The sequence below is a fragment of the Gymnoscopelus braueri genome, assembly GCF_963280865.1.
Source record: "Gymnoscopelus braueri genome assembly, chromosome: 8".
Taxonomy (NCBI): domain Eukaryota; kingdom Metazoa; phylum Chordata; class Actinopteri; order Myctophiformes; family Myctophidae; genus Gymnoscopelus; species Gymnoscopelus braueri.
Window position 1 is genome coordinate 26,293,708 of NC_137609.1, and position 14,460 is coordinate 26,308,167.

General features: G+C 41.5%; 1 protein-coding gene across 1 annotated transcript; it reads left to right on the plus strand.

Moving 5' to 3' along the window:
• The first annotated feature begins 775 nt into the window (after nucleotides 1–775).
• Nucleotides 776–13,452, plus strand: pafah1b2 (platelet-activating factor acetylhydrolase 1b, catalytic subunit 2). The gene is made up of 6 exons (XM_080435340.1): nucleotides 776–980; nucleotides 2,999–3,080; nucleotides 4,084–4,173; nucleotides 5,723–5,839; nucleotides 9,329–9,451; nucleotides 10,674–13,452. The coding sequence occupies exons 2-6, from the start codon at nucleotides 3,000–3,002 to the stop codon at nucleotides 10,953–10,955; spliced, it is 693 nt and encodes a 230-aa protein (XP_080291466.1). The 5' UTR covers nucleotides 776–980; nucleotide 2,999; the 3' UTR covers nucleotides 10,956–13,452.
• The last annotated feature ends 1,008 nt before the right edge of the window (nucleotides 13,453–14,460 follow it).

The following is a 14,460-nucleotide window of genomic DNA, read 5'->3' on the forward strand; positions in this document are numbered from 1 at the left end:
TAATTAATTCCTAAGACGTGGAGTCATATTTTGTCCTCTAGTTTCATATCCATGTGAAAGTTCTGCCAGAAAACGTGTGTTTAGTCAAATATCTCCACTTATTCACGAGCTGCACACGGACGAGTTCTGTGCGACGCGAGGGGCCAGGAATGATTGCAGCACTGAATATACGTAACTTCCATAAGGACGCACAAATGTTTGGGACACACAATTGACAGGTGCTTGTGATTGGTGCGGGGTAATGAATCATCACCTGCCAATTGTGTGTCCCAAACATCACATTAATTATTGGGTGAGTACAGACGGAGTTTAGAGCACTTTTATGGCCGCGCAGATGGGCACTACACAGTGGGGGACCGAGAGAGATCTATGACTGTGTATTTGGAATACTTGAAATGTATGTAAGATCACAGACATTCTAGGGCTAGCTCCAGTCCCTGAATTGAGTGAAACGAAATGAAAAATTTGCGTCAGGCTACCACGGACCCCCATCTAAAAATATGTTGTCACCCCTGTACCCGATTGGTGTTGTTAAAATATTCAAAATGTTTCACCTTTTTCCAAGATTTTTGTTGTTGTTAATAATAATAGCAGATCTACAAGCTCACAAGGCGTCGAGCTTGTAGATCGGCTATTTTCAAATATCCGACGCTCATGTGGCCTATAATAATAATAGTCGCTTTCTTGCTTATTTCTCGCGCAAGATCTGGCAACACTGATCTTTTCCCTTTAGGCTCTCTGATGTCAGCTCCGCTCCCCCTGACCCTCCTTTTGTTGTCTCGTCTGCACGGAGAGGAGAGGCTGTTCCTGTCCTTTAGCGACCAGCTAACGTTAACGGTCGAGCATCACCGTTACATCACAGCACCGCTGGGACAGACATCAGGGGAGGGAGTGACCGAGGATCTAAAGTGCTGCCTCTTCCTTGGGCGTATACAGTGTTTGTTCTGAAGCCAGAGGGGACGACAACTACCATCCTGCAGGTATTCTTGACAACTTGAACCATGACACTATAAACTGCTACTATAACTACACAGATGTTAGTTGATGGTCAGCAGAATGCACTCTCCCTCAGTCGTCTGCAGCTTATTTTTTTAACCCTCTGGTCTGCAGTGATTAGCTAGCATAGCAAGCTAAAAGTGTACATAAATGGGTACTGTTGTTACTGCACAGTATGCGACGTTACTGTACTGTCTGTACAGAACCTGCTGGTGTTGTTAAACACGTGCCATCTTGGTGTAACCGTCTGTATTTATGTAACTGTATTTATGTATTTATGTAACAGTAATATTAATTATATTTAACATTCTACATTGTATTTACCCCATCTTTGCCTGCATGGTGCAACGGTTATCTTCACTGTTCAGTCGTACACAAATAAATGGGTGTAATGTTAAAGGATGACTTCACCCATTTTCAACCAGTCTTCATATAATTGGTCAACACTATTACCAATGCTCATTATAATGTGGTACAATTTTTGTCTACTTTGGTCTGTGTCTCAGAGAAGGGCTGTGGACAGTTCAGAAACCCGCCTACCAGTGACATCATCGATAGGGCAAAGTATTGGCGGCCATGTTCTGGTTCCATAGAGACACACGGCCGGAAGCGGAAGGCCTACAAATCCACGCCCACTTTTGACACTCGGGGTCCGTTAGAACGATGAACTGCAGCTCTCAATGCAATCTCTATGAGAGGCATTGTAAAATACCGTCATTTCACAACTACTGAGGCTGTAGCGATTTTTTTTTTGTTCTAATAATCTGTGCCATTTGTTTAATTTGTCGTTTTTAATGTCCCATATCTTTCATCTCGATATACTACCCACAATATACTATAATATACTCCATCAGTATGTCAAAACCGCTAGCATCGGAGATCTAGAGTTTAAGTGATCGCATGGTATATACGTCACGGACGCATCCCTTGAGGTTTTCAATACCCAGAAAACTGGCGAAAGTGGCCGTTTTCAATAGGTTTTGGTCATTATCTCTGGAACAGAAGGTCCAATCTGCTCAGTTCAAAGCTTGTTGGATGCGTGACTTTGAGGACATTAAGCACGCAATGACACATTTTCGGGTTTTTTTTTTTTTTTAGGGGAGGCGAGATCTTAGTTGGGCAGGTGACCGCCTCTCCTGCCTCTACAGTGGGTACGCCACTGGTCGGCGCTCGGCACTCGTAAAGACAGTGATGTTTGTAAATTTGTAGTCCCTGTGTGTCTCTATCGTTCCAGACCCCATTAATTTTCCCCAGAGATTTCCAAAAATATTTATATCAATTATTTTAAGCCTAGAATCAAGCCATCCTGGTAATTCATGACCATAAAACATTTGATTCTGTGAGAATTCTTTTTTTTTCTCACAGTAAGCAGGTGCCTATGATGATGTCACTGGTAGGCGGGTTGCTGAAGTATCCACAGCCCTCCTCTGAGACACAGACGAGTAGAAAAAGTCGCCCTTTAACGTAACCCTGTAGAATCCCATTTACTCAAGTACTGTACTTAAGTACAATTTTGAGGTATTTTGTTACTTTACTGGAGAATTTCCAGTTTTCAGTACTTATACTTCTACTCCACTACATCTCAGAGGAAAATATTGTAGGCTACTTTTACTCCACTACAATTATTTGAAAACGTACTAGTTACTTTGTAGATTTGGATTATTACAAAACATACATTAACCACTTAAACGTTGGACATTTGAAAATAGACGATCTACAAGCTCACAATAGCTTGTAGATCTGCTATTTTCAAAAGATTTTTATACATTTTAGACATATGCTAACTTGTGAAAAGGGACATTCTGCATAATGAGTACTTTCTACTTTTGGTACTATTTTGATACCAATACTTTTGTACTTTTACTCAAGTAAATTTTGAATTCAGGACTTTTACTTGGAACAGAGTATTACTTTATTATAGAGTATTACTACATTGCAGTATTGATACTTTTACTTACTGTAAGTAAAACATTGGAGTACTTTCTCCCCCACTGGTCGTTAGGATGAGTGACGATGACATGAATCCAGCTGCAGTGGCCCAGCCAGTGGAAGACGTGCCAGGAGATGGACGCTGGATGGCACTGGTTGGTAGCTTGAATAGTTTGTCAATAATAAATCTTCACACACAACAACAATTCCCCGTTTCATAAAAAACTAAACAAATTACAATAGAAAACTAACTTAATTTAATTGTGCCGTTTCTAATGTTTAACCACCATAGTCTAAATTTTGTAATGTCCTCTTAGGGATCGATTTAGCTTCTGACAACAGTGTTATCAGTTTGTTTATTATTCAAATAAACTCAATCCTATCAAATTAAAGCTCAGATGTGTGTATATGTTACTCTGTCTGTCTGTCTGTCTGTCTGTCTGTCTGTCTGTCTGTCTGTCTGTATGTATATCTTCCTAAATGAGTGACAGACAGACTAAACATGTAGTATACCAAGTTTATAGTGTGTATCTTGAGCAATATTGTCTTCTAGTTTTCCACTGAAGGGATACAATGGAAAACATTTCATGCTTTCTAATATTCTCCAATTCAGTAAATATGAAAGTGTTTATACTAATTACTAATACATCACCATTATCTTTGTTATGATGATCATCAAATCAAGAAACAAAGTATTGTGAAAGTGTATTGTTGCAAGAGTTTTACCATCATGTGCTGAGATTTAGAAAACCTCACCAAAGGATTTAGGCTCATTTATAATGAAAGTGAAAATACACATTCACAGTACCTATTACAGTTACACATCAGTACTTTGTGTGCACTCATTTCCCAGAACAGAGGCAAATGTTATATATATATATATATATATATATATATATATATATATATATACATATATATATATATATGCATTTAAAATGTCTTATATACTTGGTTATATAATAGCTTTTTTTTATTATTTGACATTACTAAATACATATAAATAATTACAGAGTGATAAAACATGTTAGGCTATTTTGCACAAATAAGAAATACAGGTACCTTGAGATTCTGACTTGCCCTATGGTGTGCCTTTGAAAACCACGGCATTAAACACATAATTTCAACACTGTTGTGACCAAGTTGTCTCTTTTGCAGCATACACGATTTGTACAGGAGTGTAAAGATGCTGAACCAGATGTGCTTTTCGTGGGAGACTCCATGATTCAGCTTATGCAGCAGTATGAGGTGAGAGAAGATGGGTCCATTTGGTTACATCTGTATATACTCTAATACAAATAGATGAATTACCACTGAAGTTTTTACAATTTGCCTTTGTGCAACACATCGTGTGTGTGTGTGTGTGTGTGTGTGTGTGTGTGTGTGTGTGTGTGTGTGTGTGTGTGTGTGTGTGTGTGTGTGTGTGTGTGTGTGTGTGTGTGTGTGTGTGTGTGTGTGTGTGTGTGTGTGTGTGTGTGTGTGTGTGTGTGTGTGTGTGTGTGTGTGTGTGTGTGTGTGTGAGAGAGAGAGAAATGTTCAGAAAGACCAAAGTAATATGACATCAGTACCAAAATGAGGGAACTCTTCTGAGATGGTGTAAAAAAGGGATATGATTACTTTTGTCATCACTTATTCTCACTAGTCCAGTATCTCTCAAATAGATATGACTTGCATTTGTGCTTTCACAGTATCAAGCAGGTTACCATACATACCAGAGCATGTGAGCGGAGTGGAGCGGGGGGAAATGCCGCTCCTCGCTCTAGGGGGCCGTTGTCACGCTCGCTATTCGCTCATGTCTTCCCCCCTCGCTCCGTCGCTCACCTTCATTTGTGCACCAGTCGCTCCGCTCAGACCCGTCGCTCAGCAGTTCTTTTGCTGCGTGTCCGAAACACTTTTTCTTTTGGCACAAATGCGTCCCTATGAGCCTAGATGGACAGCCAGGCCTACTATGTTGCAAAAGACACCATCCAAGTTTCCTTTTTATATTTTAATAAGGCGGTCCTCACTCCGAGTTCCTACCTTTTTTTATAACCCGCTCCTCACTATGTTAAAAATCGTCTCGCTCCGCTCACATGCTCTGAATACATACTACATTTTAGAATTGTGAAGCAACGGTCATGAACATTGTATTATTTAACTAAACTGAGAGTGCATTATAGACAATCATATTGGAAGTTCGCTATCAATTATGTTCTGGCATTGTTTTTGTGCCATATCAGTGTGAATTGCTTCTCATTTCCACCTATGTATTTTAACGTTTAATACCCAAAAAATAAGATCATAGTGAGTGCATGTCTAAGCATTCCAGGTTGTGTGATAGTCTCACGTGGTCAGACGACCCATCACAAGTCAGCATGTCTGGGTTTTGCCTAGCTCTGGTCCATAGCGTTTCGAGTCTTTGCGCACACACCACAGGCTGCGCAGCCTCTCGTCTGTAGTAAAAATAAAAAATACACTTTAGCTACTCACCAAAACAAAGACGGTTTTATGGAGTTGAATGCCTACTCTACTAAGTGGGAACACTCTGAGCCCCCCACCTCACGTCTAAAATACACTTTTTACTACAGACGAGAGGCTGCGCAGCCAGGGTGTGAGGGGAAAGGATCGAAAGTACCATAGCGTTAAGGAGAACTCATTCTAACGCTAGGTTTTGCCAGAGAAAAAAGCCTGGGAAGCTTCTGATTTGTTTTGTTTCATAAATGGTGTTAGAATCATGCAATAATGTGGTATGTGTTGGCGTTAATATTGCAGGCATTCCAATCCAACCCATGTGCAATAAATTCTGCTGTCCATATAGGTCTGGAGAGAGTTATTCTCTCCTCTCCATGCTCTAAACTTTGGCATTGGGGGAGACACCACCTGTAATGTGCTGTGGAGGCTGCAGAATGGAGAGCTGGACAACATTAGGCCCAAGGTGAGAAAGAACACACTGTTCAGTGCAAGAAGGGACAAACTTGTACCAAGGAGAGGTAGAACTTGTGAAACTGAAGAGTTCATAATATTAACTCTAAAAGACCATACCAGCGGTCTGGCATATTTAGCCCATTGACTACCACTCATGGTACAATTTACTTGACAATATTGCTGACCATTCTCCTAAGCATACCGTGGTTTGTTAGATTTTTCAAGAAGCCATTGGTTATGTTGAATAATTTCTTTATTCACTGGTAAGGCCTGACTGACTTTCAATTTACATGTACTATACTGACTGACTAGCATGTGCATGTGATGTGAGGGTGTCCTTCGTCCTTGGTCTGAAATATATTAGACTGAATACGACACTTCATGCTGACCTGGTTCTGTATGACACATTTTTTTACGAGTAGAAGAAGAATCGCACCATTCATAGAAATGTCATTTGGGTAACTTTTATTTAGTTAGGATTAGGAACAGAGAAGCATATGTACGCGGTTCGGCACAGCCGTCCTCAGCGTAGGGTTAGGGTTGTCTACGCTGAGGAAGGCTGTGTGTGCTGCCCATGCCTAACTAATCGTGGTGTAAAGATGAACCTATACGAATCGGTAATGGATTTTATTTTTAACACAAACGACTGCATCAATTAGCAAACCCCTGGATCAATCTACTGTAAATGTACCATGATGGTTTAGTTATAAAATTATGAATCTGTTCACAAAAGCTTTCTAGTTAATTCTACTTTTGTATTAACATTCTTTCTTATTCAGCTTTGACGTTTTTTTTTTTAATGGAGCACTGGGAGGCCGATTTTAAACACCATCAAATCTAAGTTTTGAAGTTGTGGGCGATGAGGAATGTGAATACTTTTTCCAGCCACAGATCTTCAAGGTCTAATATCTGATTTTATACTTAGTTGTGTGCCGGTGTCGCACACAGAAGTCCCGCAGCTGAGGTACAAGATACCAAGTAGATAGTGTTTGCACCATCAAATGCATGCTAGTAGTGATGCGCGGGCCGACCCGTAACCCGCGGGTCGAGTCAGGATTTCAGAGGCAATTATGCGGGCTGCGGGTGAGCGGGTCAGCCGCTCTCACACGCAAAAAAAAGAAGAAAAATCATATGCTCTTGTTTTGTCTTTATTCCTAATAAGAATAAGAATAATAACAATAAAACAGTTTGAATACACTTGGGGTGTATACTTGAAGATTATTTTCTAACCTTGATTTTACAGAATTATAGGTACGACCCGCGGGGTTCAACCGCGGGCGGGTTGAACCATGGGGCGGCAGTGGCTCAGGGGTAGAGTGGCCGGGTAGAGTGAACTGGAAAACCGCAAGGTTCCCAGTTCGATCCCGGGCTGGGGCGCTCCCCTAGAGTTAGTGTCGAAGTGTCCTTGAGCAAGACGCTGAACCCCTAATTGCTCCCGATGAGCAGGTTGGTGCCTTGCATGGTTTCCTCCGCCATCGGTGTATGAATGTGTGTGTGAATGGGTTAATGGCACAATCAATGTAAAGCGCTTCGGATAGAAGCGCTATATAAATGCACCATTTACCATTTACCATAGATTTATATATGGGTTCGCGGGGCGGGTTGAGGGTTGGGTTCCGTGGCGGGGCGGGTCATGAAAAAACCCGACCCGCGCATCACTACATGCTAGTGATGCATATCAAAGTTGAACAAAGTTCTGACTGACATAACAGTCTGGTTATTCATGCACGTTTGAAACTGCAGTTGTCAGCCCTGCATAAGGTAACGCCCCCTTCACTCAACACAATATCCATTATTCAGTGCATTGCAGCCTAATTTATAGTATGTTGCTCGCCAAAAAGAACAGACATAAAAGCTAACAACACATCACATCGAAGCCTTGTTTTAGCTTGTGTATCTGCACTTTTTGGCAAGGGACAAAAATTAATTAAATTAAGCTTAACAGTCCGATTTTGAATGTAATCTATTACATTCCATCTATTCTGTGACCTCTGGTACACTGTTAACTGTCATTGTCTACAGACAGTATTTACTGAATTGGATACTGCACACTGTTTGTGTACTGACTGTATGCATTGAACATTATGTTCACACTGTGCACACACTGTTTACTAGTTTCTGTCAGGACAACTCATAAATAGATAAAGACAACTCATGAAAGATATATTTATTGAATATAAAATTAGCAATATATTTATTATGGTTTGGCGATGAATTGGATCTGCTTTTAGGTACTCTGATAAAGCGCATATCCCAACCATAGGGACTCTGAATCCCCCGTACATAAACAGCAGATCCAAAACGACAGGTGGCAGCTGGGGTGGTGGAGGGTGAGCAGCAATTTTAGCAAGACAGCAGTGACAGCAGCAGCAATAGCATGAGTGCAGCAAAAGCAAGCAGGATGAGAAGTGCAAACTCCCAGCTTAAATAGAGCGGTCAGAGCGGTCTGAGACTGAAATGAGTGTGAGTGTGAGTGGATGTGAACGTGGAGCTGAGGCGGTCCAATGGTAGGCCACCAACAACTGCACTGGGTTCCCTGACAGAACTTGCTCTGCCCATGTCTGTGACAGGCGCGACGCTCATTAATCTAACTTAAATTGTCTATAAAATTGATAACCACTTTTATAGAATTGGCTTATTAAAATGTATAATATAAAGTTAAAGTCAACATTAAACAAAAACTGTTTTGGATTGCATCGTATCGCATTAAATCGCACTGAGTCATTCTGTATTCGAATCGAATCGCACTGAATCATTCTTTTAAAATATCGTATCCCTGAATGGTATCGTATACCATGTATCTACAGTAGATAAGTACTGTATCCTCTTATAAGGATGAGATGCACACCCCTTACTAACTAAATAAGACACCCAAAGGAGATGTGTGAGTGCTGGGGATCCTTCTCCCACTTGGTACCGTACACCCGGTAAAGAAATTACTTGAAGAAATTTGAGTTGTGCTAGCATTCTCTTAAGTTAAACTATATATTGTCCTGAATACAGCTTGTGACTGTAACATAAGGTTCCGCTATTTTTGTGTATAAATATGGTCAGGTCTCATCCGTCTGCCTCAGCAGAGAAGTGCTCGACCTATAATCTGTATGTCTGATGTACTTCTCCCTTGCCAACCTTTACTAAATATCAGTAATGTTCTCATGACTTTGGACAAAATGGAAACAAACGGAAACTCTAAAAAATAAAGCCATTTACGGGAATGGTTTCTTTATGTATGATTTATGACCAAAGCTGTGACAGTGACATGGATTGATACCAGCATGTTCAATTTTAAAGACTGCATTCAGCAGGAATGAACTCGTTCAAATCAAGCCTACCTCAAATGCAGTCAATGGCTATACAAATAAACCTGAGTTTATTAGTTATATCCTCAATAACGGCAACAGGTCTTGGACTGACTAGGAATTATTTCAAGGCGAAGGCTGACCAGTGACCAACAGATTCGAGAGTCATTTAAATGTCTCTTGTTTGTCATCCGGTGCAGGTGGTGGTGCTGTGGGTAGGAACCAACAATCATGCACACACTGCGGAGCAAGTTGCAGGGGGTGTTCTTTCCATTGCAGAGCTACTCACCTCTCGCTTTCCCAAGGCAAAAGTAGTTGTACTGGTAAGTTGAGTTATTTACTTGATGTCATACATATCTGTAGAGTTAAAGGGATGTGAAAGGAAAGTTTGACTCGTAAATTATATACAGTGGCTATAAAAAAGTATTCACACCAATGACGTTTAAATTTTAATGTGCTACAAAGTTAATTGCGGGCACATTTTAATGTGCTACAAAGTTAATTGCGGGCACACCTACATTTCAACAAATTGTTTTTGAGGCAAGACCAGGCAAGTTTATTTATATAGCACCTGTCAACATGGCAATTCAAAATAGTTTACATAAGTGGTTGGATGTGTGTGAGTGGATGTGCGTGTTGTGTTTGTTTGTCCTTTGTAAAAGGAAATTTTAATACAAAAAATCACACCCTGTGTGAAGTGGGCGGTGTCTTGCTAGCTAATCACAATACTGAATGGAGTCAACCAATCATGTACAAAAGATAAATACATTTATTGAAACACTCTTTATGATGGACGAAACCATAACTTGAAAAAAATTGTTTTTTTTCAAGTTATGGTTTCTTATATAGGGCTATGCACATGTGTCATGTGACACTGGCCAATCACAGTCCTGAATAGATTGTGATTGGCCAATCACGGTGCAGGATAATTGTACAAATTTCCAAACCTCACTTTTAGGGGCGGTTTCACTGCCCAAGATATTTGTACATTTTTCCAAATCTCACTTATAGGGGTGGTTTCACCGCCCAAAAATTGGAGTGGAAAAGTGGAAAAATACGAATAAAATTACAATGCAGAAGAAATAATAAAAATTATCTCAGTAAAAGGCAGTGGCAAACAAAAAGGTCTACAACAAGCTCACAAGCTTGTATATATGCTATTTTTGCTACTCTAGAAAATAAGTGAAATATTTGTATTTTATGGATACCAGGGTCAATGCGGTTAACATCATCGGAACCATTCTATGGTGCCAAGACCTCTTTAACAAGGTGACAGCAGGGTGTGCAGTAGCTGGTCCCCAGAGACAGCAAGCACATTGAGAGTCCAACAATCAATCACATAAATACTTTGTGTAAAATAATCATACTCCCAATATGATCCCACGGCCATTTGCATGCTTCTCAACTGCTGATGTTAGTTCTGTCTGTTACATTTATGTTAATTGTGGTAAAATTACACATCCACATCAGTCGTCATGGTTGCCAGGTTATTTCCTCCATATTTACTAACCTAGCCTTCATCCAGTAATCCATAATTAATTTCAGGGTTTGCTGCCAAGGGGGGAGCTGCCCAACCCACTGCGAGAAAAGAATGCTGCTGTGAACGGGTTTCTCCGTTCCTGGCTGCCACGACTGCACCAGGCTCAGTTCCTGGATGTAGGAGCATGGTTTGTGCACTCTGACGGAGCCATCAGCACCAGGGACATGTTTGACTTCCTGCACCTGACACAAGCGGGCTACCGTACCATATCCAAGCCTCTCTGCGACCTTCTGCTGCAGGTACTGGAGGAGACGCCCGAGGAGAAGAGAAGGCCTTCGCTGGTTTGAGGGACTGTAGCCGAGGAAGACACTCAGCCAGAGGCATGCCTCACCTACTGCTGTGGAGGAAGGTGCAGGGAGGCATGCCCCTGGCTTCTCGAGGGGGAAAGGGCTTGCTCATAAGAGGGGGCCGTGATGAAGACAGAGAGAAGAGAGAACAGGCCCCCTGGTATGGGTGAGCCCACACAGAGGAGAGTGGGAACGCATGCATGTGTATAGAGTCAGGGTATGGCGTGAAGAGGTGCACAAAAGAAAGAGACTACATTACTGATTTAGAGCCTGTGACTGCAGTAGTAGCACTAGTGCAAGAGGACAGTCTGAAACACTGTCAAATATGCTGAGACAATGGAAGACTACAATGACACACGTGCATATAAATAATACACAGTCCTTGGGACAGAGGGAGAGCTATTCATAGACCCTATGTAGATGTACTTAACATGTATAGCCTCCTGTCATTTGTGAAGACAATTAGATAAAAGTTCCTTTCTCATGTACAGCATTAGCACAATGTAGCAAATGAAAAAGCAAAATACTGTTAACACAAACCTTTATTCAAATCCACATTTATCAAAGTCCACTTTCTTTTACGACACATGACCAGTGAAAGAAGTGGACTGCAGAAAATATGGAACAGTGGGTAGCATGTATAAAGACTTAAATAAGTGTACAATGTGGTGTAATGCACAAATTCATTACAAATGCACAATCATGCATTAAAGTAATTGTCAAGGAAAACCACATAACCGAATTGACCATAATCGGTGTATTTTATAGGTACAAGGTAGTCCAATACTGGCCACTCAAACACCTTGCATTTTTGAAAGTTTGAGGCTATTGTTTCAGTCTAAGAAGACAGGGTCAACTAGCTTTCATCTAGAAATGGATTTCATGCTACAAATGCCTTGCATGTTAACCAAATCCTCATAATTAAAGAGTTGCATACATATTTTCTTTAGATGTATACAGGATCAGTCAGAACAACCAGGTTTAATCCCCGAAGTTGTTAACATGGTAGTTAACGTAGTTGTTCTTCAAAACTCTGCAGCCACCATGTTTGTGTAAACCCTAAGCACTTAGAGCAACAGGGCATATCCTACATCAGGTAGCTAAAGATGGTGCCACCTTTACAAGTTCTTCTCTTCCACTTATTATCTGTTGAGCGTGACTCACATAGTCAAAGGCTCCCCTTTGACAATGTGTTTGCTGCCTCCCATCACCAAGTTGTGATGCTGAGGCTGCGTGTGCATTTGGGGTTCAGCAGTGCACCAGTTATGTTTCAACAATTAAAATACAAATGATAGACAAAGATATGATTTATTGTTTTCTGATCGCCAGTGACGTACCTTTAAAATACATAATTGTGTCTTTGACATTTTTGTCAACAAGACAAAATGCAAGCCGTTACAGTAAATTCGGCTTGCATTCCCATCAGTTTGAAATACTAATATATCCTAATATAGTATAATGTTAAACAGAAAGCAGCTTAAGGAGTTTCCATTACAGGCACTTTCCCAGTCCTTCATACATTCAGTAGATATTTTAATCCAATAATCTTTCTTGCATACCTAAGCACCTGCTCTTCCTGTCTGTTTCCCACTTAATGACCCTCTCCGTGATAGATGGGTTTCCGCGCGACGTCATCACAGAGCAGAGTGTGCAATCTGCGCATGCGGGAGGTAGAACGACCCGGAAGTGCCATTCACTCTATTGTTATTTTCGGGATTTAGATAGGCATAATGCTGCTATTATAGGCATAATAGGCATAATGCTGCTATTATATACAGACAGATACAACTTCCGACAAATCATTTTTATTGAGTAAAGAAGATATTACAAACTGCATCATTTAATCTACTTTCATTAAACCCGGTGAAGACCATTTATTTTATCAATGTACAATGGCCAGGGCTGCTGCGGGTAATAGCGCCCTCTACAGGCTCTTCCCTCCACTGCGCGCGCATCATCCTCTCATGTTTACTAACGGGAAACCCATCTATACGTCATGCGTCTAGTAGTTGATTCCCATGCAGCCCTGCCCTCAAAGCACTTGCGTTTTGAGTACATAACGTTGGTGTATATTTTTTAATGTGAAAGTAGCATAATGCTTCGCTACAGACAGAGATCTATATTGTCAATGTCACAGTAAATGTTACCACAGGTCATAGTGAAAAGAAATTGTTTGTGAGCTTATACTTGTTTCTTTTTTTGTTTTTCTTTCCCCTCCCCCCTATGGCAGTCTTACTTTGTGTAAAATAACTGTTACAGTGTATGTGTGTGTGTGCCTTAAGTGTTGCTGGAAAAGGTGTGTGTGTGCCACTTTTAAGGAAGTGACCATTTGTATATAATACATGTTGAAGCTTGAGTAGATGACTGTGGGTTCTGAGTGATAGTATTTGTGTGGGAGTTCAGATAGTGGGAGTCTGTATGTGGTGCAATATTTGCACTTTTTTTGTTCTTAAGTGCAACTAAGGTAAAGCATTCCAATAAAACATGTGGTAATTTATTGGGGGTAAACCCTTATTTCATTAATTTCACAGATGAAACTAGAAAACTGCGATCCTCGGAGCGCAGACCCTCACCAGGCCTGGTTGCCTACACAGGGCTGTGTTGTGACCTGTTATAGCGCCACCTTGAAGCTGATTTGAAACATTTGGGGTGGCAGTTCTTCCTTAGCCTACTGGGAGTGTGTGCAAAGTTTCACTCCAATTGGACACTGTTTTCATGACTTATGGCATTTTGGGCAAAACCGACCCGTCCCGCAACCTTTGAAAGCGGGATGTCTGAAAAATCTGACAGATATGTCTTGATCACATGACTACAGAGATGATGTGCACAGATTTGTGTGAGTTTTGGACAAAATCTGTAGGAGTGGTACAGTATATCAGCCTCATGGTGGTGAACATCATCATCAGGTCTCTTGCTCGGCGGCGGGAATGACGCCATGCGTAGAGCCAATCAGCTTCACCAATCTTCTCCACTTGGGTCGGTCCAGTGCTAGGGGCTCAGCTTCAGCCAGCGACAAGCCCATTTGGTGTAGGTCCCTGGTGAGGGCATCAATCCATCGAGTGCGGGAGGCACTGCGGGGGCGTTTCCAGCCGGCGGCTTTTGGATCGCAGTGGAGGATGGCGTGTGTAGGTTGTTTCCCGGGGGGAGTCTTTTGATGTGGCAGTACCAGCGCATCAGACGCTCTGCTGCCAGACGAGATGCGGGGGGCTGTTGGGTTCGTTACCGCAGCTTGATGTTGGAGAGCCTATCTTGCCATTTTATCCCCTCTATTGAGCGCAGCGCTCGGGTGTCAAAGCCATCGACTCTTGTCAGCCAGGGTCTGCTCCATAGAGAAGGATGGATAGGACTGAGGTGTTGTAAATCCTTAATTTGGTCTCTCTCGATATGGAGTGGTATCTCCACAGCGGCTTCCAGAGTGTTTTCATGACACTGGCTGCAAGGGCATGTTTCCGATTTATTTCTGGTGATATAATGCCATTGTTAGTGATGATGGACCAGACCAATT

Coding starts and splice junctions, on each gene's coding strand:
- pafah1b2 (XM_080435340.1), top strand. CDS start 3,000: ATGAGTGACGATGACATGAATCCAGCTGCAGTGGCCCAGCCAGTGGAA. Junction 5,840..9,328: donor TGGACAACATTAGGCCCAAG/GTGAGAAAGAAC, acceptor CATCCGGTGCAG/GTGGTGGTGCTGTGGGTAGG. Junction 9,452..10,673: donor AGGCAAAAGTAGTTGTACTG/GTAAGTTGAGTT, acceptor AATTAATTTCAG/GGTTTGCTGCCAAGGGGGGA.